The sequence below is a fragment of the Panulirus ornatus genome, unplaced genomic scaffold (genome assembly GCF_036320965.1).
Source record: "Panulirus ornatus isolate Po-2019 unplaced genomic scaffold, ASM3632096v1 CTG_5775_pilon, whole genome shotgun sequence".
NCBI lineage: Eukaryota > Metazoa > Arthropoda > Malacostraca > Decapoda > Palinuridae > Panulirus > Panulirus ornatus.
In genome coordinates, this window is record NW_027264969.1 from 1 (window position 1) to 27,313 (window position 27,313).

A 27,313-nucleotide genomic window follows, 5' to 3' on the forward strand; every position below is an offset into this window, starting at 1 on the left:
AGCATCTTTTGCACAATCCATCACTGATTCCCTAAATACATCCCATTCCTCCCCCACTCCCCTTACTTCCATTGGTCTCACCTTTTTCCAGTCTGTACTCAGTCTCTCCTGGTACTTCCTCACACAAGTCTCCTTCCCAAGCTCACTTACTCTCACCACCCTCTTCACCCCAACATTCACTCTTCTTTTCTGAAAACCCATACAAATCTTCACCTTAGCCTCCACAAGATAATGATCAGACATCCCTCCAGTTGCACCTCTCAGCAAATTAACATTAATATTAAGTAGAAGTAATAGATAGAATTAGGTGGGAGCTTTACATAGAAGTAGTAGGCTGGAAGATCAGGCAGAGATGTTAGGTAGTAGTAGTTGGTAGGAATATTAGGGTGGTCTATTAGGGTGAGGAGAGTTATGCTATGGCCATCCCCTTGAGGGAGTTTCCAAAAGGAAAGGTCATCAGAGATATACATGTAGATAGATAGATATGACTGTTGTACTTAATTTGTTGCTTTTCCATGTCCTTTTTTATGTACCTCTTTCAGTGCACTAGGTGATAATTTCTGGTCTTGGATTGCTATGTTTGACATGGCTGTTTGTTAGTTTCTCCAAGTTCATTTATTTTAGGCTTTGATATTTTATTTTTTGATTTTCTAGCTCTTTTTAGTCTGTGTTAATTATTAATATTTATATATGTTTATTTGTTATATTTAATTGCTGTTTCCCACTGATGCGGGAAACAGACAAATAATGGCCCATCCACTCATATACACATATATACATAGACACCCATACATGCACATGTACATACACACTTATACATATATATACACAGTTACATATTAATACTTGCTTGCTTTCTTCAATTACCCGTGCCACCCCACAGGAAACAGCATCACCACCCCCCTGCGTCAGCGAGGTAGCACCAGTTAAGCAGACCAAAAAAGGCCACATTCATGTGCGAAGTGAGAGGGTTAGGGAGAATGATTTGGTAAACAGATAAGAGGGAGTGGAAGCTTTGCGGAAGATGAAAGCCGGCAAGACAGTGGTTTTGGATGGTATTGCAGTGGAATTTATTAAAAAAGGGGGTGACTGTGTTGCTGACTGGTTGGTATGTATAGTTAATGTATGTATGACTCATGGTGAGGTGCCTGAGGATTGGTGGAATGCTTGCATAGTGCCATTGTACAAAGGCAAAGGGGATAAAGGTGAGTGCTCAAATTACAGAGGTATAAATTTGTTGAGTATTCCTGGGAAATTGTATTTTATTTATTTATTTTGCTTTGTCACTGTCTCCCACATATGCGAGGTAGCACAAGGAAACAGACGAAAGAAATGGCCCAACCCACCCCCATACACATATATATACATACACGTCCACACACGCAAATATACATACCCATACATCTCACAGTACACATATATATACACACACAGACACATACATATATACACATGCACACAATTCACACTGCCTTTATTCATTCATATCGCCACCTCACTACACATGGAATAACACCCCCCCTCCCCCCTCATGTGTGCGAGGTAGTGCTAGGAAAAGACAACAAAAGCCCCATTCGTTCACACTCAGTCTCTAGCTGTCATGTAATAATGCCCGAAACCACAGCGCCCTTTCCACATCCAGGCCCCACACAACTTTCCATGGTTTACCCCAGACGCTTCACATGCCCTGATTCAGTCCATTAACAGCAAGTCTACCCCGGTATACCACATCGATCCAATTCACTCTATTCCTTGCCCGCCTTTCACCCTCCTGCATGTTCAGGCCCCGATCACTCAAAATCTTTTTCACTCCATCTTTCCACCTCCAATTTGGTCTCCCACTTCTCCTCGTTCCCTCCACCTCCGACACATATATCCTCTTTGTCAATCTTTCCTCACTCATTCTCTCCATGTGCCCAAACCATTTCAAAACACCCTCTTCTGCTCTCTCAACCACACTCTTTTTATTTCCACACATCTCTCTTACCCTTACATTACTTACTTGATCAAACCACCTCACACCACACATTGTCCTCAAACATCTCATTTCCAGCACATCCACCCTCCTGCGCACAACTCTATCCATAGCGCACGCCTCGCAACCATACAACATTGTTGGAACCACTATTCCTTCAAACATACCCATTTTTGCTTTCTGAGATAATGTTCTCGAATTCCAAACATTCTTCAAGGCTCCCAGGATTTTTGATTCCTCCCCCACCCTATGATTCACTTCCACTTCCATGGTTCCATCTGCTGCCAGATCCACTCCCAGATATCTAAAACACTTTACTTCCTCCAGTTTTTCTCTATTCAAACTTACCTCCCAAGTGACTTGACCCTCAACCCTACTGTACCTGATAACCTTGCTCTTATACACATTTACTCTTAACTTTCTTCTTTCACACACTTTACCAAACTCAGCCACCAGCTTCTGCTGTTTCTCACATGAATCAGCCACCAGCGCTGTATCATCAGTGAATAACAACTGACTCACTTCCCAAGCTCTCTCATCCACAATAGACTTCATACTTGCCCCTCTTTCCAAAACTCTTGCATTCACCTCCCTAACAACCCCATCCATAAACAAATTAAACAACCATGGAGACATCACACAACCCTGCCACAAACCTACATTCACTGAGAACCAATCACTTTCCTCTCTTCCTACACATACACATGCCTTACATCCTCGATAAAAATTTTTCACTGCTTCTAACAACTTGCCTCCCACACCATATATTCTTAATACCTTCCACAGAGCATCTCTATCAACTCTATCATATGCTTTCTCCAGATCCATAAATGCTACATACAAATCCATTTGCTTTTCTAAGTATTTCTCACATACATTCTTCAAAGCAAACACCTGATCCACACATCCTCTACCACTTCTGAAACCACAGTGCTCTTCCCCAATCTGATGCTCTGTACATGCCTTCACCCTCTCAATCAATACCCTCCCATATAATTTACCAGGAATACTCAACTAACTTATACCTCTGTAATTTGAGCACTCATTCTTATCCTCTTTGCCTTTGTACAATGGCACTATGCATGCATTCCGCCAATCCTCAGGCACCTCACCATGAGTCATACATACATTAAATAACCTTACCAACCAGTCAAGAATACAGTCACCCCCTTTTTTAATAAATTCCACTGCAATACCATCCAAACCTGCTGCCTTGCCGGCTTTCATCTCCACAAAGCTTTTACTACCTCTTCTCTGTTTACCAAATCATTTTCCCTAACCCTCTCACTTTGCACAGCACCTAGACCAAAACACCCTATATCTGCCACTCTATCATCAAACACATTCAACAAACCTTCAAAATACTCACTCCATCTCCTTCTCACGTCACCACTACTTGTTTTCACCTCCCCATTAGCGCCCTTCACTGAAGTTCCCATTTACTCCCTTGTCTTACGCACTTTATTTACCTCCTTCCAGAACATCTTTTTATTCTCCCTAAAATGTAATGATATTCTCTCACCCCAACTCTCATTTGCCCTCTTTTTCACCTCTTGCACCTTTCTCTTGACCTCCTGTCTCTTTCTTTTATACATCTCCCACTCAATTGCATTTTTTCCCTGCAAAAATCGTCCAAATGCCTCTCTCTTCTCTTTCACTAATAATCTTACTTCTTCATCCCACCACTCACTACCCTTTCTAATCAACCCACCTCCCACGCTTTTCATGCCACAAGCATCTTTTGCGCAATGCATCACTGATTCCCTAAATACATCCCATTCCTCCCCCACTCCCCTTACTTCCATTGTTCTCACCTTTTTCCATTCTGTACTCAGTTTCTCCTGGTACTTCCTCACACAAGTCTCCTTCCCAAGCTCACTTACTCTCACCACCCTCTTCACCCCAACATTCACTCTTCTTTTCTGAAAACCCATACAAATCTTCACCTTAGCCTCCACAAGATAATGATCAGACATCCCTCCAGTTGCTCCTCTCAGCAAATTAACGTTAATATTAAGTAGAAGTAGTAGATAGAATTAGGTGGGAGCTTTACATAGAAGTAGTAGGCTGGAAGATCAGGCAGAGATGTTAGGTAGTTGTAGTTGGTAGGAATATTAGGGTGGTCTATTAGGGTGAGGAGAGTTATGCTATGGCCATCCCCTTGAGGGAGTTTCCAAAAGGAAAGGTCATCAGAGATATACACGTAGATAGATAGATATGACTGTTGTACTTAATTTGTTGCTTTTCCATGTCCTTTTTTATATACCTCTTTCAGTGCACTGGGTGATAATTTCTGGTCTTGGATTGCTATGTTTGACATGGCTGTTTGTTAGTTTCTCCAAGTTCATTTATTTTAGGCTTTGATATTTTATTTTTTGATTTTCTAGCTCTTTTTAGTCTGTGTTAATTATTAATATTTATATATGTTTATTTGTTATATTTAATTGCTGTTTCCCACTGATGCGGGAAACAGACAAATAATGGCCCATCCACTCATATACACATATATACATAGACACCCATACATGCACATGTACATACACACTTATACATATATATACACAGTTACATATTAATACTTGCTTGCTTTCTTCAATTACCTGTGCCACCCCACAGGAAACAGCATCACCACCCCCCTGCGTCAGCGAGGTAGCACCAGTTAAGCAGACCAAAAAAGGCCACATTCATGTGCGAAGTGAGAGGGTTAGGGAGAATGATTTGGTAAACAGAGAAGAGGGAGTGGAAGCTTTGCGGAAGATGAAAGCTGGCAAGACAGTGGTTTTGGATGGTATTGCAGTGGAATTTATTGAAAAAGGGGGTGACTGTGTTGCTGACTGGTTGGTATGTCTAGTTAATGTATGTATGACTCATGGTGAGGTGCCTGAGGATTGGTGGAATGCTTGCATAGTGCCATTGTACATAGGCAAAGGGGATAAAGGTGAGTGCTCAAATTACAGAGGTATAAATTTGTTGAGTATTCCTGGGAAATTGTATTTTATTTATTTATTTTGCTTTGTCACTGTCTCCCACATTTGCGAGGTAGCACAAGGAAACAGACGAAAGAAATGGCCCAACCCACCCCCATACACATGTATATACATACACGTCCACACACGCAAATATACATACCCATACATCTCACAGTACACATATATATACACACAGACACATACATATATACACATGCACACAATTCACACTGCCTTTATTCATTCATATTGCCACCTCGCCACACATGGAATAACATCCCCCTCCCCCCCTCATGTGTGCGAGGTAGCACTAGGAAAAGACAACAAAGGCCCCATTCGTTCACACTCAGTCTCTAGCTGTCATGTAATAATGCCCGAAACCACAGCTCCCTTTCCACATCCAGGCCCCACACAACTTTCCATGGTTTACCCCAGACGCTTCACATGCCCTGATTCAATCCATTAACAGCATGTCTACCCCGGTATACCACATCGATCCAATTCACTCTATTCCTTGCCCGCCTTTCACCCTCCTGCATGTTCAGGTCCCGGTCACTCAAAATCTTTTTTACTCCATCTTTCCACCTCCAGTTTGGTCTCCCACTTCTCCTCGTTCCCTCCACCTCCGACACATATATCCTCTTTGTCAATCTTTCCTCTCTCATTCTCTCCATGTGCCCAAACCATTTCAAAACACCCTCTTCTGCTCTCTCAACCATGCTCTTTTTATTTCCACACATCTCTCTTACCCTTACATTACTTACTCAATCAAACCACCTCACACCACACATTGTCCTCAAACATCTCATTTCCAGCACATCCACCCTCCTGCGCACAACTCTATCCATAGCCCACGTCTCGCAACTATACAACATTGTTGGAACCACTATTCCTTCAAACATACCCATTTTTGCTTTCCTAGATAATGTTCTTGACTTCCACACATTCTTCAAGGCTCCCAGAATTTTCGCCCCCTCCCCCACCCTATGATTCACTTCCGCTTGCATGGTTCCATCCGTTGTCAGATCCACTCCCAGATATCTAAAACACTACTTCCTCCAGTTTTTCTCCATTCAAACTTACCTCCCAATTGACTTGACCCTCAACCCTACTGTACCTAATAACCTTACTCTTATTCACATTTACTCTTAACTTTCTTCTTTCACACACTTTACCAAACTCAGTCACCAGCTTCTGCAGTTTCTCACATGAATCAGCCACCAGCGCTGTATCATCAGCGAACAACAACTGACTCACTTCCCAAGCTCTCTCATCCACAACAGACTTCATATTTGCCCCTCTTTCCAAAACTCTTGCATTCACCTCCCTAACAACCCCATCCATAAACAAATTAAACAACCATGGAGACATCACACACCTCTGCTGCAAACCTACATTCACTGAGAACCAATCACTTTCCTCTCTTCCTACACGTACACATGCTTTACATCCTCGATAAAAACTTTTCACTGCTTCTAACAACTTGCCTCCCACACAAATATATTCTTAGTACCTTCCACAGAGCATCTCTATCAACTCTATCATATACCTTCTCCAGATCCATTAATGCTACATACAAATCCATTTGCTTTTCTAAGTATTTCTCACATACATTCTTCAAAGCAAACACCTGATCCACACATCCTCCACCACTTCTGAAACCACAGTGCTCTTCCCCAATCTGATGCTCTGTACACGCCTTCACCCTCTCAACCAATACCCTCCCATATAATTTACCAGGAATACTCAACAAACTTATACCTCTGTAATTTGAGCACTCACTCTTATCCCCTATGCCTTTGTACAATGGCACTATGCATGCATTCCGCCAATCCTCAGGCACCTCACCATGAATCATACATACATTAAATAACCTTACCAACCAGTCAACAATACAGTCACCCCCTTTTTTGATAGATTCCACTGCAATACCATCCAAACCTGCTGCCTTGCCGGCTTTCATCTTCCGCAAATCTTTTACTACCTCTTCTCTGTTTACCAAATCATTTTCCCTAACCCTCTCACTTTGCACACCACCTCGACCAAAACACCCTATATCTGCCACTCTATCATCAAACACATTCAACAAACCTTCAAAATACTCACTCCATCTCCTTCTCACATCACCACTACTTGTTATCACCTCCCCATTAGCCCCCTTCACTGAAGTTCCTATTTGCTCCCTTGTCTTATGCACTTTATTTACCTCCTTCCAAAACATCTTTTTATTCTCCCTGAAATTTAATGATACTCTCTCATCCCAACTCTCATTTGCCCTCTTTTTCACCTCTTGCACCTTTCTCTTGACCTCCTGCCTCTTTCTTTTATACCTCTCCCACTCATTTGCATTTTTTCCCTGCAAAAATCGTCCAAATGCTTCTCTCTTCTCTTTCACTAATAATCTTACTTCTTCATCCCACCACTCACTACCTTTTCTAATCAATCCACCTCCCACGCTTCTCATGCCACAAGCATCTTTTGCGCAAGCCATCACTGCTTCTCTAAATACATCTCATTCCTCCCCCACTCACCTTTTTCCATTCTGTACTCAGTCTCTCGTGGTACTTCCTCACACAAGTCTCCTTCCCAAGCTCACTTACTCTCACCACTCTCTTCACCCAAACATTCTCTCTTCTTTTCTTAAAACCCCCACAAATCTTCACCTTTGCCTCCACAAGATAATGATCAGACATCCCTCCAGTTGCACCTCTCAGCACATTAACATCCAAAAGTCTCTCTTTCGTGCGTCTATCAATTAACACGTAATCCAATAACGCTCTCTGGCCATCTCTCCTACTTACATACGTATACTTATGTATATCTCGCTTTTTAAACCAGGTATTCCCAATCACCAGTCGTTTTTCAGCACATAAATCTACAAGCAATTGTGGGAAATTGATGTTCAAAACCATTTGAATTTTTGTGATTCAGAAACTTTTAGAATCTACACGTTGTTTTATGAGAAATAGTAGGCAAGACTAAGAAGGAGAGTTACTGGAAAGTTACTGGTTGAGAAAACAACAAGAATCTTTAGGTGAGGGTATATTTAGAGAGAAATCAGTTAGGTAAAGAAGTGGGTGATTTTATAGAAGGGGACCAGTTGAAGTACAGAAGGTAGGGATGACTAGTCGAATGAAAGATACTACTCGATTTATTTGCTGTGAGGAGTTCAGAGGAGAATGTCATTTAGGATGTTTCTAAAAACATGGAAGTCATTATAAGAATTCCTTTTTGATGTGATTTATTTTCCCCATTTTTAGGAACCTGTGATTTGGAAGAAGGAGAGAGAGGCTAGTCACAACATTTGACCCCTGGAAAGCTCACTCCAAAGTCAAACTGGCATGGCATGTTCCGTAAGTGAGGGCTGACATATCTTCGAGTCATCTTAAACATTGTGCTTCGGCATCCAAGGGAAATGTTAAGTTGTCTCAGATGTTATGCATTAACAATTTCAATGAGAATGAGTTACATAAGTTTTGGGATTTAGAGTCAGTGGGAATTTGTAACAAGGAAGTATATCCTGATGTTAGCAACCATCCTGTGTTAAAATCCTTTTCAGAGACAGTTAAGTTTAAGGATGATAGATATGAGGTTGCTCTTCCCTGGAAATCAGAGCATAAGTGTAGCCTCCAAAATAATGAAAGGCTTGCAAGGAAAAGGTTGTTATGTTTGATGCATAAATTTAAATCCAATCCTAAACTTCAGGAGGAGTATGATGCTGTATTTGAGGGTTACGAACGGGAAGGCATCATTGAAGAGGTACCTGAGGGTGAGATGAACAGCCCATACCCCACATTCTACCTTCCTCATCATCCTGTCATCAGGGAAGTCAGCACCACAAGTAAAGTAAGACCAGTCTTTGACGCATCTGCTGTGAGCTATTATGGAGTCTCATTAAATCACTGTCTTGAGGTGGGTCCCCCTCTTAACCCACAGTTGGTAGAGGTACTTATGAGGTTCAGAAGGTGGAAGGTTGCCTTAACTGGTGATATCACGAAAGCTTTCCTCCAGATTAATGTAAGGAAAGAAGACAGGGATGTGCATAGATTTCTTTGGAACTATAATGGTGACATTCGGATAATGAGATTTACTAGAGTTCCATTTGGTAATAAAAGTAGTCCATTTCTGTTGAACGCAACTGTTAAACATCATCTTAAAAGCTTTCCTGATTCTGAAGTTATTGCAGAGCTAAAGGATAACCTATATGTGGATGACTGGTTGTCAGGAGCTGACAGTACAGAGGAAGCCTTTGCTAAGTTTGATGAGGCACGGTCAGTTCTATCCAAGGCCAGTATGACACTTTCAAAGTGGAGCTCGAACTGCAATGCCTTAAAAGACAGATTTAATGACTACTTAGAGCCCAGCAAGCATGCAGAGACAAAGATTCTTGGTTTACAGTGGTGTTTGACTAGAGATAGTTTTTCATTTGATTGTTTAGAATTGAAGGATCTTGAGGTAGCATCCACAAAGAGAGCAGTTATCAGTGTCATCAGTAAATTATTTGATCCTCTTGGCCTTCTATGCCCAGTAATCATGATGGCAAAAATTATGTTCCAAGACTTGGACTTTCTTGGGATGAGATCTTGCCTACAGAATTGCAACACCGGTTTCAGAAGTGGGTTCAAAATATAAAAGTTCTTAACACATGGCAAGTTAATCGTTGTTACTTTCCAGAACTTGTATGGAACAAGCTACAAAATGTAGAACTGCATGCCTTTGGAGATGCTTCAGAGAAGGGGTATGGTGCCTGTGTATACTTGAGAGTTCCTGATAATGACGGGTCATTTAAGGTAATCTTAGTTCTAGCCGAAGGAAGGGTAGCACCTATCAAGAAATTGTTGGTGCCGAGGTTGGAATTAATGGGTGCTCTTTGTGTGCTAGGCTATCTGTATTTGTGAAGACTTCCCTACACTTAATTGATGTACAAATGTACTGCTGGACTGATTCTAAAGTAGCATTGTCATGGATAAAGGGAGACCCTAATAGATGGAAGACTTTTGTAGCGAATAGAGTAACTGAGATTCAGAGTTAAATCCCCCCAGTTCAGTGGAAGCATATTCCTGGTAAAGATAATCCAGCAGACCTTATTTCCACAGGTGCCTTTGCTGAAGACTTAATTTCCTGTACCTCGTGGCTGAATGGTCCTGCTTGGCTCTCTGAACACTTTACTCCCATGCAACAGGATGAGGTACCAGCAGCACTGCCCATTGTAGAGGAGGTATTCCCAGACAGCCCAGTGACATGCTTAGTGTCCGAGCATCCATCAGTAGGGATTGACTACACCCGCTGGGGTCATTTTACAAAAGCTATTAAGTGTGTAGCTTGGGTAATAAGGTTTGTGAACAATTGTAAACCTCATGCTGTTAAATGTTTTGGGCCCTTGTCTTATACAGAGTTAGATCAAGCTAAGACAAAGTTAATGATTTGTGTTCAGAGAGAAAGGTACAGCCAAGAGATCAGTGCCTTAATGCTTGGAAAGTCACTCCCTAAGAGTTCTGACATTAGGAAATTCAGTCCTTTTATGGATGAAAATGGTCTTTTGAGAAGCAAGAGTTGGCTGGACCAGGCTGAATTAAGTTATGATTGCAAGTATCCTATGATTATTCCAGCAGGTCACATTGCCAAGCTGTTAGTTAGTTTCCAACATGTATTTCTGAAACACACTGGTGTTTCCACTTTAATTTCAACATTAAGATCTTGTTACTTAATTGACGGATTAAAAAAGCTTGCTAAGGTAGTCTGTAGAGAGTGTATGATTTGTCGTAGACATCACTCACAAGCTTGCTGTCAGCCTGTAGCTCCTCTCCCAGGACTAAGAATTAACTCTGCTCCTCCCTTCACTGTGACAGGTGTAGATTATGCTGGACCACTGTTTTGTGTTGATTTTCCATGCAAGAAGCTGTACATTTTGTTATTCACTTGTGGAGTTGTCCGTGCAGTACACTTAGAGTTGACTAACTCTATGTCTTATGATGATTGCTTACTTGCCTTTTGTAGGTTTTCTGCCGGAAGAGGCCTTCCATCAGTTATTTACTCTGACAATGCCAAGACTTTTATTAGTATGTCTAAACAAATGCATCAGTTCTTTGGCACCCTTGCTCCTCAGTGGAAGTTTGTTGTACCCCATGCTCCATGGTGGGGAGGTTGGTGGGAAAGATTAGTCCGATCTGTTAAATTAGCTCTGAGAAAGACTCTTGGTATAAAATGTTTAACAAGATGTGAGCTAGAGACTACCTTACATGAAATTGAGGCATGTGTAAATTCCAGACCCTTAACTTTTGCCACAGATGATCCTAATTCTGTAAGCCCTTTAACACCTTCTCATTTTTTAATTGGACGCACTGCTGGATTTCATAGAGAGCTTAAAGGTGATTGCCAGGTTCCTGAAATGTCACATAAGGACCTATGTGAGCAAGAAAGCCTGAGACATCAACAACTTGATAAGTTTTGAAATGTGTGGGTGTCTGACTATTTATTGAATTTACCCCCTATCATTACAGGTTTCACACCCAGATGTAAACTGGTGAAGGGATCTGTTGTGCTGGTTCGGGAAGATAATTCTCCTTGTTTGCAGTGGCCCCTTGGAGTGATTGTTGAGCTATTCCCTGGGAAGGATGGAATAATTCGTAGTGTCAAAGTTAAGACTGCAAAGGGAGTAATTAGTAGGCCAGTGCAAAAACTGCATAACTTGAGAGCTTTCATCTGCAGGGGAGGATGCTACAACAGATGAAGCTCATAGTCCCTTACCACCAACAGATGCCTTCCCAGCATATGCTCAAGGTTTTGATGAGGCTCACTCCATGACACAGTTGTCAACTTATGTGTCTTGAACAGAACAAACTGTAAAGCCTCCTCAGAGACTGAATATGTGAGATTGGAGGGTTTGAGATGTATTGTAGATTTAGGTTGGTGATCAGTATAGTCCCTTTGGGTATTGTTTATTGTTTTATTGTGTCATTTGCTTTCCAGGGTGAGGGTTGAGTTGACTCTTAGTGAGACATTTGTATTTATACATCCTGATGCCATATGATCATGTTGTTGAGAGTAAGGATAGGAGTTATTAAAGGTACTCCTATGGTGGGGAGATGTTGGCGCCAGACGTATGAAAGTTGGCTGCGAAAATAATGGAATGACGCATTTAATCCATTGTGGACACGTCAGTCTGTAAGATGCCTTATTGAATGTATTAAGATCCCATTGTCAGTCTGTAAGATGCCTTATTGAATGTATAAGATCCCATTGTTGTTTACTGGCCGGAGAGATCATGTTTACTCAGCGAAGTAAATAAACTCAGTACACGACGAGACTCGAGCTGTTTGATGCCCCCCCATGTGTTGCTCCGCCTCGCGAGTTATTTTTCAACGGTTTCTCTTCCTATGGGACTTGTGTGAGAGGAACATAGATAAGAAAATAGATTTGGAATTTTTTTATGGATTTGATTTAATTAATTTTGCTTATGTAGTAATTATTTATTATTTATTCATCTATCTATCAATATCTCTGATGTCTGTTCCAACTGGAACTCCCTCAGTGGGATGGCCATGGCAATAGAGTCTCCATAACTTGTGAAATCAAGTGCCAGTTCTTAGCCTCTTGTGCCTCACCCTTAACAGGTCACTGGTAGAGGGCTACTCTAGCGCAGTGTTTGCATAGGTTCCTACCTAATGTTTTTACTGACTACTTTTACTGACTACATGTTGCATATGAAGTTGAGTTGTATATCTTGTGATGTTTCTTATCAAGGCTTGCACATGGTTGTTTGTGGTTTAGTACATTTGTTATATGTACAGGGCATGGAGGTGATATATATGATGTGTAGTTAATGCACAGGATGTACACAGTATATGTAATTGATTTAAATGGTATGCAAGGTTTGCTCAGAGTGACATGTTGCAATATTTATGTAGATAGTATGCAGTGTGCATTGGAAACATAGGACAGGTGTGATGAATAGAACAGGTAGGTTGTGCACACGTTATAATTTGCAAGTACTGCTGTATTAATGATTGATAGCTGAACACAAAGTCAGGTGATTTAGCCACTATTATCTTGTTTTGATTTATTAAGGGATGACACAATTGTCGGATTAAGAATTCATTGCCTCAGCTTAGCCAGAGGCAGAGGGTGTTCCATCCTGATGGAAAAGCATACATACGCTTTAAAATTTGTATCAGTAGCTAACAAACTGAAGTTATTCATCTCGGCTATTCATTGTTTATGATTTTTCTTCACAACAGGTGCTGGAGATTGTAGCGCCACCTTACACAGTAGAGTTTGTCCAGCTCTTCCTGCCACTGGTCGAGAATGAGGATATCACAGGCTCCATGAATACAGATAGTGACTTGGTGAATGAGTTTATAGGTAATATTTGAGAAAGTTATGTAAGTATGAGTAAGATTTCAACAAGGCTGTGCCTCAGTAGCTATGAGTTTGGATGCATTGGCTTCTAATTTGCAAAGCCTGTATGCTCAAGGAGCATATTTTTTCATCTTTGTTTGTTATTTCACACCTTGCTTGCCATATTCCTCTTTAGCAAAGTAGAGCCAGGAGCAGAAGAAAAGGCCTCATTTGCTCTTGTATTGTTTCTGTGGTTGAGTTGTTTTGCTACCCCAAGTTATTTTTACAGATGTTTCCAGTAGGATGTTTATGAAATTAGAAGAGAATGGGATTAAAGATAGGTTTTAGAGTAAATGAGGAATTTTGAAATATATTGTTGTGAAGGGAGTTGTTGATAGGCCAGAACAGGTTATTAAGGTTCTTTAAGCATATGAATTTTGAATATTAAAGGGGAAATGAGGCATAATTCAGGTAATTCCATGAGTTAACCAAATGGTATGTGAACCAAATTAAGAAACATAGAAATAATTGCAGTGCAAACCCCGGGATTGTGCTGATATATTATATCCTTAGAGGTTTCTTTTGAATTTTGATAGAAAGATTGTACAGTATGCCATTATACATGACAGCTAGAGAATGGATGTGAGCAGATGTGACCTTTCTTTCTTTGTTTCTGGTTCTACCTCACTAACACAGGAAACTGCGGTCAAATATGAAAAAAAAAGCCATTTACCGGGATGTCTGGTGGTCTTTCATATCCACTTGCTTAAGTCTCATATAGTAATGGCTCTGCTGCCCTTTTTGAAGCATCCTTAGAAGATAGGTCAAACACTTCATATGTAATGTGTTGTATTTTCTTTTGTTTCAAGACCACATATGAAGAGAGAATTCAACACACCATATCTTTCATGCTGCCGTTATACAGTAGCAGTGTACCAGGTGCAAGGAGTGAGCTTTGTCATGAAACTTAACCCTTTATGGAGTTGATCCTTGGGTGCAAATTTTAGCCCTGATCAGGCTGATGACTCAATTTCTATTGTGCGAATTTAATGCCCTAACTAGCCAATAACATTTTCTGCATCATTAAGATGGGGTTTAAGTATTTCTTGGGTAGGTTATACGGAGTAAGATTCTGCTTCAGGGTATGTGCTACATAGAGCATCAGGATCCCAAGTTTTGGAAGGTATCTCCTGCTTGCCCAAGCTGAGCAGGGTTGTGAGTAAACTTGTAGTGTCTTGGACTGCCAGATCTTGTGACTGTCATATTCTGGATGACGCAGTATATATCAGTTAGCAAAGTCATTATTATGACAGCGAGGTATTCGTGACTAAGATTGTTTATAGTTATGCTTCTGTTGTTTATCATTATGCTTGTTTCTTGGTGCCCTCCCTATCAAAAAAGAAAGCTAAAGCATCATGCTGGCACTTCTTTTTGCTGAGGTTTTGATCTGTATGAGAAGCATAGTATTGAGAGAATACTAGTTAGAAACTTCCATCATAATTGAACATTCATGAAGCTTTGCTTACTCAAGGTGAATATAGAGGTCCCTTGCCTGCCGTGGGTTTATCAACCATGCTTTTGTGTATACATGCCAAGAATAGTGTACACCACTTTACCAAACACAGAATCAAGTTTTGAGTGTACACAGCAACACCAGAATTTTTTTCTGTGCCCTGGGTATGTCATGTAACCACAGGCTGCATGTAATCCAACCTGATGGACCAATATTACTAGTTAGAGGCTGGAGGAGTGTCATAAACAGGCAATGTTGCTTGGGCAAATGTTGAGGTAGCCTTTTGTGCTTCGTAGCTGGTAGGATGATATCTGGGAGTATGGAGGGATGGTGTCAGAGGAACATACTACCATTATAGTAATACTTTACAATTTTGTACATCATTTTGTGTACATTGAGAGAATATCCATTTTGTTGTTTTTGAAGTATAACATGCTTATTTTTAACTTTGAAGCCTATGTTATAGGACATAAGGTATGTCTCTCATCTCATGAGGCATACTGCCTGACTCCATGTTTTCCAAAGGCCTTGTACCTTGTCAACCTCAGTTTTCCACATGGTTGGTGAGGGAATTCTGTATCATTCCTTCATCTTTGTCTGAGTGAATGTGTGATATGTCTATTTATTGTTCATTGTGCCACAGAAATGTGTCTATTCTGAATTAGGTTGTGAGGAGGATCGCAAAACAAAGGTAATGATGGAGTGATGATCACTTGGCATCTGGAGACATTTGCTGATGGAGCCAAGAACAAGGATGTGGTATATGGAGGAAGTAGCTGATAAGTCATGGATAAGAGTAAATTTTAATAAAAGGGAAGTTGGTAAGCTAAGTATGGCATGTCATGAAATGTGGAGGTAGTTGTTAAAGCCAAGGATGGATTGATATTGCATCAAGTTGATCAAACCAAGGATGTGAGTGATGTGGAATTTAAAGGTATTTATTTTAAAAATACATGATGGAAGATAAGAGTGGTATGAATATATGGTGATGATTAATGAAAAACTTTTATAAGTTGGAGTTAAATTCAGGAGAGAATAAGAATAGGAAAGGTTAACAGTAAGTTTAAGGTTACAGGCGGTGCCAGTATGTAATGTTTGAGGTTCAGTATTTTGCACAGAGAAATAGTAGCCTGGAGATGATTACATGCAGTTTTAGGAAATTGTGTAAATAAATGCTATGTCAATGGTTAATTAATCTCTCTTTGTGATAGATGATTTTCTTTGTTTCAGCCCACTGCAAGTCCAATTATTACGTCATGTAGAAGGATCGTTGAAGCATCATAAACAATGAGATACTCAGGTAAAGTTTTTAAGGAAAGTGGCTTTAACTGACCTGACAAAGAAACCAACTGTTGGCAAGACCACAGCCACTGTAGTTGTATATCTCTTAGATTTGATGTTTCTTATGAGCTCCCATTGATCCCTCAGTAGGTCATTTGATTAAGCTGACAATATCAGTAGCCTCACTTTTGTAATGGCTTGTGCTCAGTAAGCAACAGTTGAGGATGTGTGGCACAAGAGGTGTACATTAACTATCCCTCTTGTACTGCCACAACTGCAGGCTATACCTATCATCATGAAGTACAATACTGATCTCATCTTACTTATCTTGTGGTTTCTCACTAGAAACAAATGTCTATCTTCAGACCTGTATGATATCATCACTGACAACTCTTCTATCAGTCTCACACTCTTAGACAGAGACAAACACCAAATCTAGATTAGTATCGCTTTTGTAATGATGGTCCATCACCAGCACCATATTAGTATTGCCAACTGGACAATACCATTACTGTGAATGTGTTGTCACTTGGCAGACACTCGCACCATTATTGTCGGCATCTGGTCAACACTAGTACCATCATTGTGTAGCCATCTGACCAACACTAGCACCATTATTATTATGTCTGCCATCTGGCCAACACTAGCATCAGTATCGTGTCACACTAGCACCACGATTGTGGTATCACTTAGCCAACATCAACACCTTGATTGTGTTGCCACCTGCTTAATACAAGCATTATGTTAGTGTTGCCATCTGGTCAAAACCAGCACTTTGAGACTGATGCTGCCTAGTTCAAACTTGGTGCTGCAGCTATGACCATCATGAATCAACCAGATGCTGTATCCCTGACACACATCTTAGTTGCATACATTTCCTCATGTTGCTCAGGATGGTTGACTTAAAAGATAGTAGGTTTTGGTACTCTGGACTTCATGAAGTGAAAGAATGAAAAAGGTTAGTTATGTGGTTTTCATTTATTTTTCATGCATATGCATTATTTTGACAACTCAAAGCATCCATATCCAAGTTGCCATTTTACACTATGCAGTGGTGTCCCATGCAGAATATTTTTGAATTTCCAGCCATTCTCATATTTCCTTGCATTCCTTGCCTCATCACTTCAATTCCTGTTCGTAGTTGATGTCAGAAAATGGCAAATATTCTCTCTCATGAAGTACCCTCTTTTAGGAGAAACCTATAGACTATAGTAAGGGGATTGGTAAGGGTATATATGGCTATTTGTAAATAGAAGTTCAAAGATTTAATAATACAATGTCAGCAGAAAGTGAGTTGGCGAAGTGAAAGCGAGAGTACCTGAGAAGGGGTTTTAGGAGTGGGAGATTTTATCAAGAAAGAAATTTGATCATGCAAAAGTAAGTACGTAGTAGAGGAAGGACAATAAAGGAATGTTTAGAATCCATTAATTTACAGCATACAAAGGGTCAGGAAGGTAAATGAAAGGTGGAACTTGAAGAATGTTAACATAGTATCTTTATGTGAAGTGGTATGTATATGGAGGAAAACAGGGAATTGACAGAAATAGGATGTACAAAAATGACCTTATGTAGATGAACTACTTGGGTGATTGAGATGAGTGAAACATGCACATAACTTCTTTTTTAATGACCTCTGCTGTAGATGTGGTAGATGGTGTATGTGATAATTAAATTCATGGAACACCAGAAAAGGGAAACATGTAGGACACCTGTGGCTGACATGATTAGTCATACATATGGAGGTCTTTATGTTGTCAAACAATTGCTCCATCATCTTATGAATGGCATTCTTAATTTGCATGTGATGATTATATGTATAATATGTATATTTTATATGAAATTGTTTTATGAATTAATGTAAACATGAGAGGCTTCTTTCTTTAGCCCAAAATATTCATTATGTTGTCTGGTCTTGATAAGGAATTTAGTTTGAGAGGAGCACTCAACTTGGTGAAAAAATGGGAATTGGAAAGTGGGAAATTAGTTGTAATGCTGTGTTTGTCTTGAATTAATGTTTTTGTTTTCAGGGATTGCATTGCTTCCCTACATAAAGTCAAAGTGCATGCTTTTGGATTAGTGAAAATCTTAGATTTTGTCATACTTGCTTACTGTTTCTTGTATAGTGAAGTAGCATCAGGAACTGATGAAAAAGACCCTCATTTGTTCACATCCACTCTTTATCTGTCATGTATATGCGCTGAGTAAATTTAGAATTTTAACATCTACAGAGGTGCCTTAAGGCTTATGGTCATGTATCAAAGGTTATGTTGTGAGCCAAAGCATCTCCATCTTTTTCTTTCCTGGGTTGGTTGTCCTGCGAGCTAATGAGAATCTTTGATCTCTGGAGGGGTTTGAAGCCTCCAACACCCCTCATTCCAGTAAGGAATGACCACCCTAAGAGTGGTCATAGCAGTGATAGACAAAGTTTATAAACTGTTTAAATGTCATGGAAAGCTAACATGTATATAATAATCCATTATATATTCCAGGCCTAAGAGCACAGAAGAATTAGGGATAGTGCCTTACAACTTCACTTTAATTCCTCATGGTAGCTTTTGGACCTTGCATTGGTATATAACACAGAAAACACTTGCAACAACTAGGCAGGTTGTTTTCCAAGTCTAATGCATCTACTGTGTGAAGAGTTGGGGATTTTGAGATATGTAGAACTGGCACTATTCATGTTTTGGGGAATTCATTGTTTGTATTCCCTGTAGATAGTGCCAGCAAATAGAGAATGCCTTTACTCTTGTCAGGGGCAAGGCATTGATATACTGTGGTGATGTACCAGTTTTGTCTTGGAAGGAGCACACATGCTCCTTTTTCATGGTTTCTACCAGGTATGAAAGAATTGACCGGCGGTGGTCCTTTCACGTAGGTAGTAGTTGGTAGGCAGCCACTGACCAGAGAGGTATGTTACGGGCATTACCCACCTGGATATTAGGAGGGTTAAGAACGGCTGCATAGTGAGCCAGCACTACAGTAGTTGTCAAGCTGCTTTCCTCTGACCTAGGTAGCTGTCTTTTCTTTCTGCCTCCCTCATGTGTGAACTACTGGCATTCTGTCCAGAGACATAAAATCTTTCCTTGTCACACATTATACTTGACAACACTTGGAAGTGAGTCAGTTGTTGTTCGCTGATGACACAGCGCTGGTGGCTGATTCATGTGAGAAACTGCAGAAGCTGGTGACTGAGTTTGGTAAAGTGTGTGGAAGAAGAAAGTTAAGAGTAAATGTGAATAAGAGCAAGGTTATTAGGTACAGTAGGGTTGAGGGTCAAGTCAATTGGGAGGTGAGTTTGAATGGAGAAAAACTGGAGGAAGTGAAGTGTTTTAGATATCTGGGAGTGGATCTGGCAGCGGATGGAACCATGGAAGCGGAAGTGGATCATAGGGTGGGGGAGGGGGCGAAAATTCTGGGGGCCTTGAAGAATGTGTGGAAGTCGAGAACATTATCTCGGAAAGCAAAAATGGGTATGTTTGAAGGAATAGTGGTTCCAACAATGTTGTATGGTTGCGAGGCGTGGGCTATGGATAGAGTTGTGCGCAGGAGGATGGATGTGCTGGAAATGAGATGTTTGAGGACAATGTGTGGTGTGAGGTGGTTTGATCGAGTGAGTAACGTAAGGGTAAGAGAGATGTGTGGAAATAAAAAGAGTGTGGTTGAGAGAGCAGAAGAGGGTGTTTTGAAGTGGTTTGGGCACATGGAGAGGATGAGTGAGGAAAGATTGACCAAGAGGATATATGTGTCGGAGGTGGAGGGAACAAGGAGAAGAGGGAGACCAAATTGGAGGTGGAAAGATGGAGTGAAAAAGATTTTGTGTGATCGGGGCCTGAACATGCAGGAGGGTGAAAGGAGGGCAAGGAACAGAGTGAATTGGAGCGATGTGGTATACCGGGGCTGACGTGCTGTCAGTGGATTGAATCAAGGCATGTGAAGCATCTGGGGTAAACCATGGAAAGCTGTGTAGGTATGTATATTTGCGTGTGTGGACGTATGTATATACATGTGTATGGGGGGGGGGTTGGGCCATTTCTTTCGTCTGTTTCCTTGCGCTACCTCGCAAACGCGGGAGACAGCGACAAAGTATAAAAAAAAAAAAAAACTTAACAAACTCACACAACTCACCCTTTGTAAGTGTAGATTTTCCTAAAGTGAGTGCTGTGCACTAACCCTGCCTTTTGGCAAAATGTTAGGAGCATTAGATAGTAATAGTATTTAAGAACATCAGACAGGAGCATTAGTAGTAGTAGAAGCGTTAGTAGTAGGTTGGAACCTTAGGTAGGAGCCTCAAGAAACGCTGCACTAGAGTTACCCTCTGCCAGTAGACTGTTGAGGTTGGGGTGAAAGGCTAAGAAATGGTACTGGAGTTCACCAGTTATGGAGACTTTTGCCAGGGCCACCCCTTGAGGGAGTTCTTGAAGGGAATGGGCATCAGAGTTATGGATAGATAGATGTTCCTTTCAAATTCTAGCTGGAAATACTGATAAATTCTAGTAAAGATTACTCCTTTAAAAGGACAGCCTTGGACAACACTTACTTTTATTAATAGTCTGGGTCAGCTGAGCAATTTTCCATTAAAGACATTTCAGTATGTTACCAGTTTAGGATTTGATCTAGTTTCTTTTCTGAGAGCAGGTTTGCATCATTCAGATGTTTTTCATTGATTGCCAAGTTATCCTGCAGCTCAAGGCAACATCATGGCAAGGTTATTCACTGCGAAGGGGCTTGATTATGCTAAGCCTTCCCTTTTTTATTTTTTGTTTGATGCTATTCAAGCCTTATCCTCAGTATTGGAATTACACACATGGGGTCTCACGATCCTTAATCTGGACCTGCATACTTCAGTTTTATAACTTCTTTGGCCTTGGGGACATACTTGAAAAAATTACCCTAAATGTATTTCAAGTTGGAGTTTCTCTGTTTGGTCACCATGCCTCAAGCAATTGTTTGGGCTACCATTCTACAGGATTCAATTAGAAAAAGAAGTTAGGCAAGTACAGAAGTCTTTAACGTTAGATATATGGGTTCTATGGTTCTAATAAAAATGTAGTAGCCAAGATTATCTTTTTTTAAGGAGTATGCATTGTTTGGGGCAGCATTCTGTTGTAGTTGAAGCCTGCGACAAGAGAAAGGCCTTCACCTGGATCCTCTCTTTGGGAGTGAATCATTACAGAGTCTCATCTCGGTGAATATATTCTTGTCATTTATGGTTCCTCTGACTGTTGAAAAGGACATTGGCCTTAATTGCTTTGTTCAGATTTGGAATTAATGAACCAGAATTATAAAATTCTCTCAAAATCTGATGTGAATTCTAAAGGTATTTAATTTTGGGGTGATCACTACCTCGTTCCATTCAATTGAGGGATTTGTGGTGCCAGGCTAGTCAGGTGTGCTTTTAATGCAGGAATAGTTTAGAAACTTAGAGGGCCATTTTGATATGATTGAAGTAGGACATCTGAATAGAAAAATGCTAAACCATTGGCTGGATGTTACTGATAATTACAAGCCAGCCTTATGTAAGCAAGTGTGAATGGTACATATCCGTTAAGGGACCAGTTGTGGGTCTCTCTGCCAGTCATTTTGTCTGCATCTTTCCCCTGTCTTTCTTAATGTATATAATACGGTGCATGTTTAAGTATGAAAAACACCAAAGTCAGAAAAGAAGTTTTATTAGTAAAATCGTTTTAATTAACAGCTGTGAATGTCTAATTGGGAAATTAAACAGTCTAATCACAAGTTTAAGTATCCTAATTCTTACATCAATTGACTGAAAATGAATGCCCAAAGTTGCGCATCACTCCAAAACAGACCTATTCTGTGTATGCAGACTATGCAACAAGTGCACATGTGTGTGTGTTCATGGCCAGTCATATCCTGTCAGGGTGAAAGCACTTAGAATAGATTAGGATGACTATGACAATGATACATCAAAAATGCTTGCAAACAAAATGTCAACCAAGGCATTCTTGGCATGTTTTAAGTGTTACCACACTTTACATTAAAACATAAATATCAATGAAAAAGTAAAAACATTTTATAACCTTACGTTTTTGAAAGATGGATGCCAGTATACTTTCTCATAGTAATTACAACATCTGGGGGAACAGTTCACTTGACCATAATTTTCCGTTTCATCAGCTGCCTTCTTTCACATTAGGCTGTGTATTGGCAAAGATTACAAAGTTAAGACTACAAAATATGTAGCGTCTTTTGGCTTACATATTTCTAGCAGTGCAAAATGTTCAGTTACTTTCATGTGGTTGGTCGTACTCTTTAAAGTCTGGTGGCGTGAAGCGGCAAAGCGTATCTCATGTGAAAGCTCCCTTCTAGCAGAGGTGATTTGCTTCATAAAATTCGAAGCACATTTCAATTGACCTACGGTAAGTCTCATGTACTTCATTGATTATATGGGAGGTTATTGATTGAGAGGGTGAAGGCATGTACAGAGCATTAGATTGGGGAAGAGCACTGTGGTTTCAGAAGTGGTAGAGGATGTGTGGTTCAGGTGTTTTCTTTGAAGAATGTACATGAGAAATACTTAGAAAAGCAAATGGATTTGTATGTAGCACTTATAGATCTGGAGAAGGCATATGATAGAGTTGATAGAGATGCCCTGTGGAAGGTATTAAGAATATATGGTGTGGGAGGCAAGTTGCTAGAGGCAGTGAAAAGTTTTTATTGAGGATGTAAGGCATATGTACGAGTAGGAAGAGAGGAAAGTGATTGGTTCTCAGTGAATGTAGGTTTACGGCAGGTGTGTGTGATGTCTCCATGGTTGTTTGATTTGTTTATGGATGGGGTTGTTAGGGAGGTGAATGCAAGAGTTTTGGAAAGAGGGGCAAGTATGCAGTCTGTTGTGGATGAGAGAGCTTGGGAAGTGAGTCAGTTGTTGTTCGCCGATGATACAGCGCTGGTGGCTGATTCATGTGAGAAACTTCAGAAGCTGGTGACTGAGTTTGGTAAAGTGTGTGTAAGAAGAAAGTTGAGAGTAAATGTGAATAAGAACAAGGTTATTAGGTACAGTAGGGTTGAGGGTCAAGTCAATTGGGAGGTAAGTTTGAATGGAGAAAAACTGGAGGAAGTAAAGTGTTTTAGATATCTGGGAGTGGATTTGGCAGCGGATGGAACCATGGAAGCGGAAGTGAATCATAGGGTTGGAAAATACTTTGCCATCCCTTTGCAGATTATGTGCAGTGTTTGAAGGAACATATGTATTGTGAAGACCAGTGTCATCACTCATCATTGATTCTCAGAACTCTTGCTGTGGCTTGTTGTCAGAAGGTCATCGTTTTAAGGGTTCACATGTGGTGATGGAAGCATCGTATGCACAACAGGAATATGCTGCCTTCAGGAATTCAAAGCCACAGCAGAACATATCTCGAGGAATATTTATTACTGACAGGTATTTGAGTGGCATATCTCATACTTAACAGATTTGGAGTGAAATATAACTGTTCAGAACTTGAGAAAGAGAAAAGCTCAACGGAAGGCAATCCTGGTCCTTGTAAACTTGAATTGCATTCTTTTCACATGCCCAAACCACCTCAAATGATTATGTTTCACTGATTCTACCACATTGCAGTTCATTCCCTGTACATTCCTTGCCATATCACATCTTTCATGTACCACATTTCTTTCTTCGTTCCATCTAGTCAAACCACATGCTCCTCTCAAATAGCTCATTTCTGCAGCCTGGATTCTTGCCCTCTTTGACTTATTCCATGTCCATGTTTTGCATGCATAGGTCAAGGTTGAGAGGACTATGGAGTTTTTTTTCACTTCTATCCTTACATCTTAGTCCTTCATTATTCTGGTAAGTTACCCAGTGACTCTTCTACCCTCTCCTGCTCTCTCTCACTTAACCCTCCTTCCATCTCTCCAAACTTACCCAAGATAGCTCCTAAACACTTCAATTCTTTTACCTCCCCCAGTCTTTATCCCCCATATCCATAACTATATGCTTTGTTTTTTCACTATATTGTAGGCAGCCAAAAACCACTGAGTCGTATTACCAGCACTACCCACTTGGGTATTGGGAGAGTTAGTGATGGCTGCGCAGAGCTAACTCTTATGTGGTTGTCAAGCTACACTCCTCTGACTCAGGTAGCTGTTGTTTCTCTCTGCTTCACCCACATGTGGACTACTGGCATTCTGTCCACAACGATACAGTCTCTCCCTGTCGTAGATAACACTTGATAAAACTTAACTCACCCAGTTCGTTCTTTGTAACTATATATTCATGCTCAGTATTTTACTTTTATGTTTTTGTTGAACAGACTGTGTTCATATGACTTGCGTTGGGTCGGATGCAGAGGAGGATTTGAAGATTGCTGTACAGAGGCTCTTTTCCAGTGAAGACAAACCAATCAACCGTTCTGTGGAGTATTTACTTTAATCAGGTGAGAGTGAATCAGGTCAATGTATGACTTTCGTGTGCAGTATTATAATGTATAGGCTTAGGGAGTTGATGTGAAACTTGTGTAAAATTTGAGAAGTGTGGTGGTTAGCATATGACATGGAGATAAGTAAAATGTGGTGGGGAATATGACAAACCTGACAGGGTTATATGGCTGGCTTGTTGGTAAACATGTTATAATGTGTATAACATTCTGGCCTTGTGTTTTTGACAGACTTGGTGATAGATATTTCATAAACTTTATCCACTACGTGAGAATTGAAGTAGAATTAGAAATAGTGGAACCATGAAATTTTCTCTCCTTGTTAGCTTTACACTTTTGTTAGATTTTTGTATCTGACACCAGTCACAAATTCCAAGAATATCAATTTTTTTCCACGTTTGATAAGATGGCCACTTGACTTAAATATTTTAATGAAAAAATTATTGATATCTTGACAATTAAACTTTTATTTCATATGACAGTTAGTCATTTGTCAGGACTGAGAAACAAATTCATAAGCCATTTTCTGACTATATCATTACTTTTTCATTGGAATCATTGATTCAGGCTTTCAATATGATACTATTCTTACTACCTTTTTTTGGAATTATTGATCTATGTCTTATGTATGACACAATTCTTGGAGTAGACTTGATTATTTATCATAATTTTGATATAGAAGTATAAAACATAGTAGAACACTGGTTTTGGAGCTGCATTTTTTTTTTTTATATATAAATCTTTGAAAATAGGACATAATGTAATGCAGTATTATGAGAAAACATTCATTGTCATTAGTTCTAGTCTTTTGATTATGAAGTGGATGGATTTGATTTAAGGTATAAGAGGCAGGATAGATATGATTCAAATGGTGAAATCAGAGATACTACGGATAGATATGAAATTTGTTACAATTAGAAAATTCTCATCAGATACTGAGTTGTAAATTGATTGTTTCCTCAAAGGCTCAGTCCTCTGTTCTTAACGCTACCTCGCTAACACAGGAAATGGCGAATATGTATGTATGAAAGATCATTTTAAGTTAATTTTTTCTTTTATTTATGAAAATACCATTTTCATAGTACACAATTGTAGCTTTGGAGTATCTTCAGTAAAAAGTTAGTGATTTTTTTTCCATTATATTTAAATACTACTGCCATAATGAGGTATCATCTGTTGCAAATGAATGACAGCCATGTTTGCACACATTTTTAGGGTTGAAATATGAAAATTTAATTCAGCATACCTTCTCTCCCTCAGAATGAGGTATCAAGCTGTGATTTGATGAGTAATGCACCAGCTAATGTCCACCTCTGCTCTGGACCAAATGCTGAACTGGATTATGACACTGCCATCACCCAGGTGGGTTTAACATATAGGGGAAAAAGAATAGTTTCCAGGTATTCCCTGCGTGTTGTAGAAGGCGACTAAAAGGGAAGGGAGCGGGGGGCTGGAAATTCTCTCTCTCTCTCTCTCTCTCTCTCTCTCTCTCTCTCTCTCTCTCTCTCTCTCTCTCTCTCTCTCTCTCTCTCTCTCTATATATATATATATATATATATATATATATATATCTATATATATATATCTATCTATCTAAAAGAAGGAACAGAGAAGGGGGCCAGGTGAGGATATTCCCTCAGAGGCCCAGTCCTCTGTTCTTAGAGCTACCTCGCTAATGCGGGAAATGGCGAATAGTATGAAAGAAAAGAAAGAAGTATTACAGCTATTGAAATGTATGGATGAATGGAATGGATGAAGACAAGCAAGTCTGAATATGTGCATATGTATGTATTTTAGGCATATACACACTATTTGCATATTTATGTAGTAGATTCCTCATGTAACCACTCTCCTGCTCTTGTAAATGTTATTGATTTTACATATATTAACCAAATATGGAAATGTAGCATCATAGTACGTAGCCCAAACATCTTAAAGCAGATGATTTGTACAGTATTTCCTCACGGCCACACCAAACATAAAAACGTTGACATTACTCTCCGAGACCTCACTTTACCTAGAAGCTTACTTTGTAGTCTCAGCATTACAGCCTTCACCTTTACAAGGTTGTCACCATCCACACATTCTGAGTTATCATTTCACTCCGAAGAGCTGAATAGAATTTCAGCCGAAAATTACAATTTTATCTTTCATTTAGGATTGTTTATTAGGTACCAGTTTGTTTGCACCAAATAATTTCACCATTGCTAAGTTCTCTCATGAGGAATAACCTTATCAGCATTCATATGATTATCCTTCGTTTCAAAATTTCATGTGTCGGCAGGTGTTGGTTGGATAACCCAGTAGTTTCCAGTCCAATACAGTTATTTTGCTCTTAAAACCACGAAAATACCCTGTAGATGTGCTTCAATGGCCAGCACTGAATGTGAGCATTATGCATGTCTGTTTGATTGTTTCTTTTATGTGGTAATGTTTATTGTACACATTATCTCATCTCTTATGGGCTATAAAGAGTTCAGGGGTTTGTGACAACTTGTCTCACCTCTATAGATGTTACTAAATAGCAAGAGATGCTTGGATTTTTAGAATGATCCTACCATGGTGGCTTCAGTCAGACCAGAATTGACCATGCAAACCAGTAAGTTTCTTCAAGAAGACCAAAGAGGAGAAGCCATAAAACTTGCATAAATTGTGCATATAAGCACGTTGAAAACAATTACCAATATTAGGAGAAGAAAGATCATGAGAGGCAAGTGTTTTGGGAGCAGCTGAATGAGTGTGTTAGTGGTTTTGATGCACAAGACCGGGTTATAGTGATGGGTGATTTGAATGCAAAGGTGAGTAATGTGGCAGTTGAGGGAATAATTGGTATACA

At 39.9% G+C, this 27,313-nt stretch overlaps 1 protein-coding gene across 10 annotated transcripts; it reads left to right on the top strand.

Annotated features, from left to right (window-relative positions):
* The first annotated feature begins 7,801 nt into the window (after positions 1-7,801).
* Positions 7,802-26,033, top strand: LOC139748518 (negative elongation factor D-like). 10 transcript variants are annotated; one of them, XR_011712705.1, is made up of 7 exons: positions 8,184-8,297; positions 10,041-10,278; positions 13,182-13,325; positions 16,025-16,094; positions 23,262-23,480; positions 24,355-24,477; positions 25,738-26,033. XR_011712705.1 is itself a non-coding variant. In XM_071661581.1 (5 exons), exons 1-4 carry the CDS (start codon positions 8,291-8,293, stop codon positions 24,471-24,473), a joined length of 372 nt encoding a protein of 123 aa, XP_071517682.1. In that variant the 5' UTR covers positions 7,802-8,290; the 3' UTR covers positions 24,474-24,477; positions 25,738-26,033. The 10 variants fall into 10 exon arrangements, 2 of the variants coding, with proteins under 2 accessions (XP_071517682.1, XP_071517683.1); XR_011712701.1 differs by having other exon boundaries at positions 10,041-10,162; positions 13,182-13,305; XR_011712704.1 differs by lacking the exon at positions 23,262-23,480 and adding an exon at positions 8,650-8,703 and having other exon boundaries at positions 8,225-8,297; positions 13,182-13,305.
* The last annotated feature ends 1,280 nt before the right edge of the window (positions 26,034-27,313 follow it).

What these genes read in the sequence shown, in the direction of transcription:
- LOC139748518 (XM_071661581.1), top strand. An exon ending in CACTGCCCATTGTAGAGGAG is followed by an intron (nt 10,163 to 13,181) that starts GTATTCCCAGAC and finishes TCTTCACAACAG; the next exon opens with GTGCTGGAGATTGTAGCGCC. An exon ending in CTTGGTGAATGAGTTTATAG is followed by an intron (nt 13,306 to 24,354) that starts GTAATATTTGAG and finishes TTTGTTGAACAG; the next exon opens with ACTGTGTTCATATGACTTGC.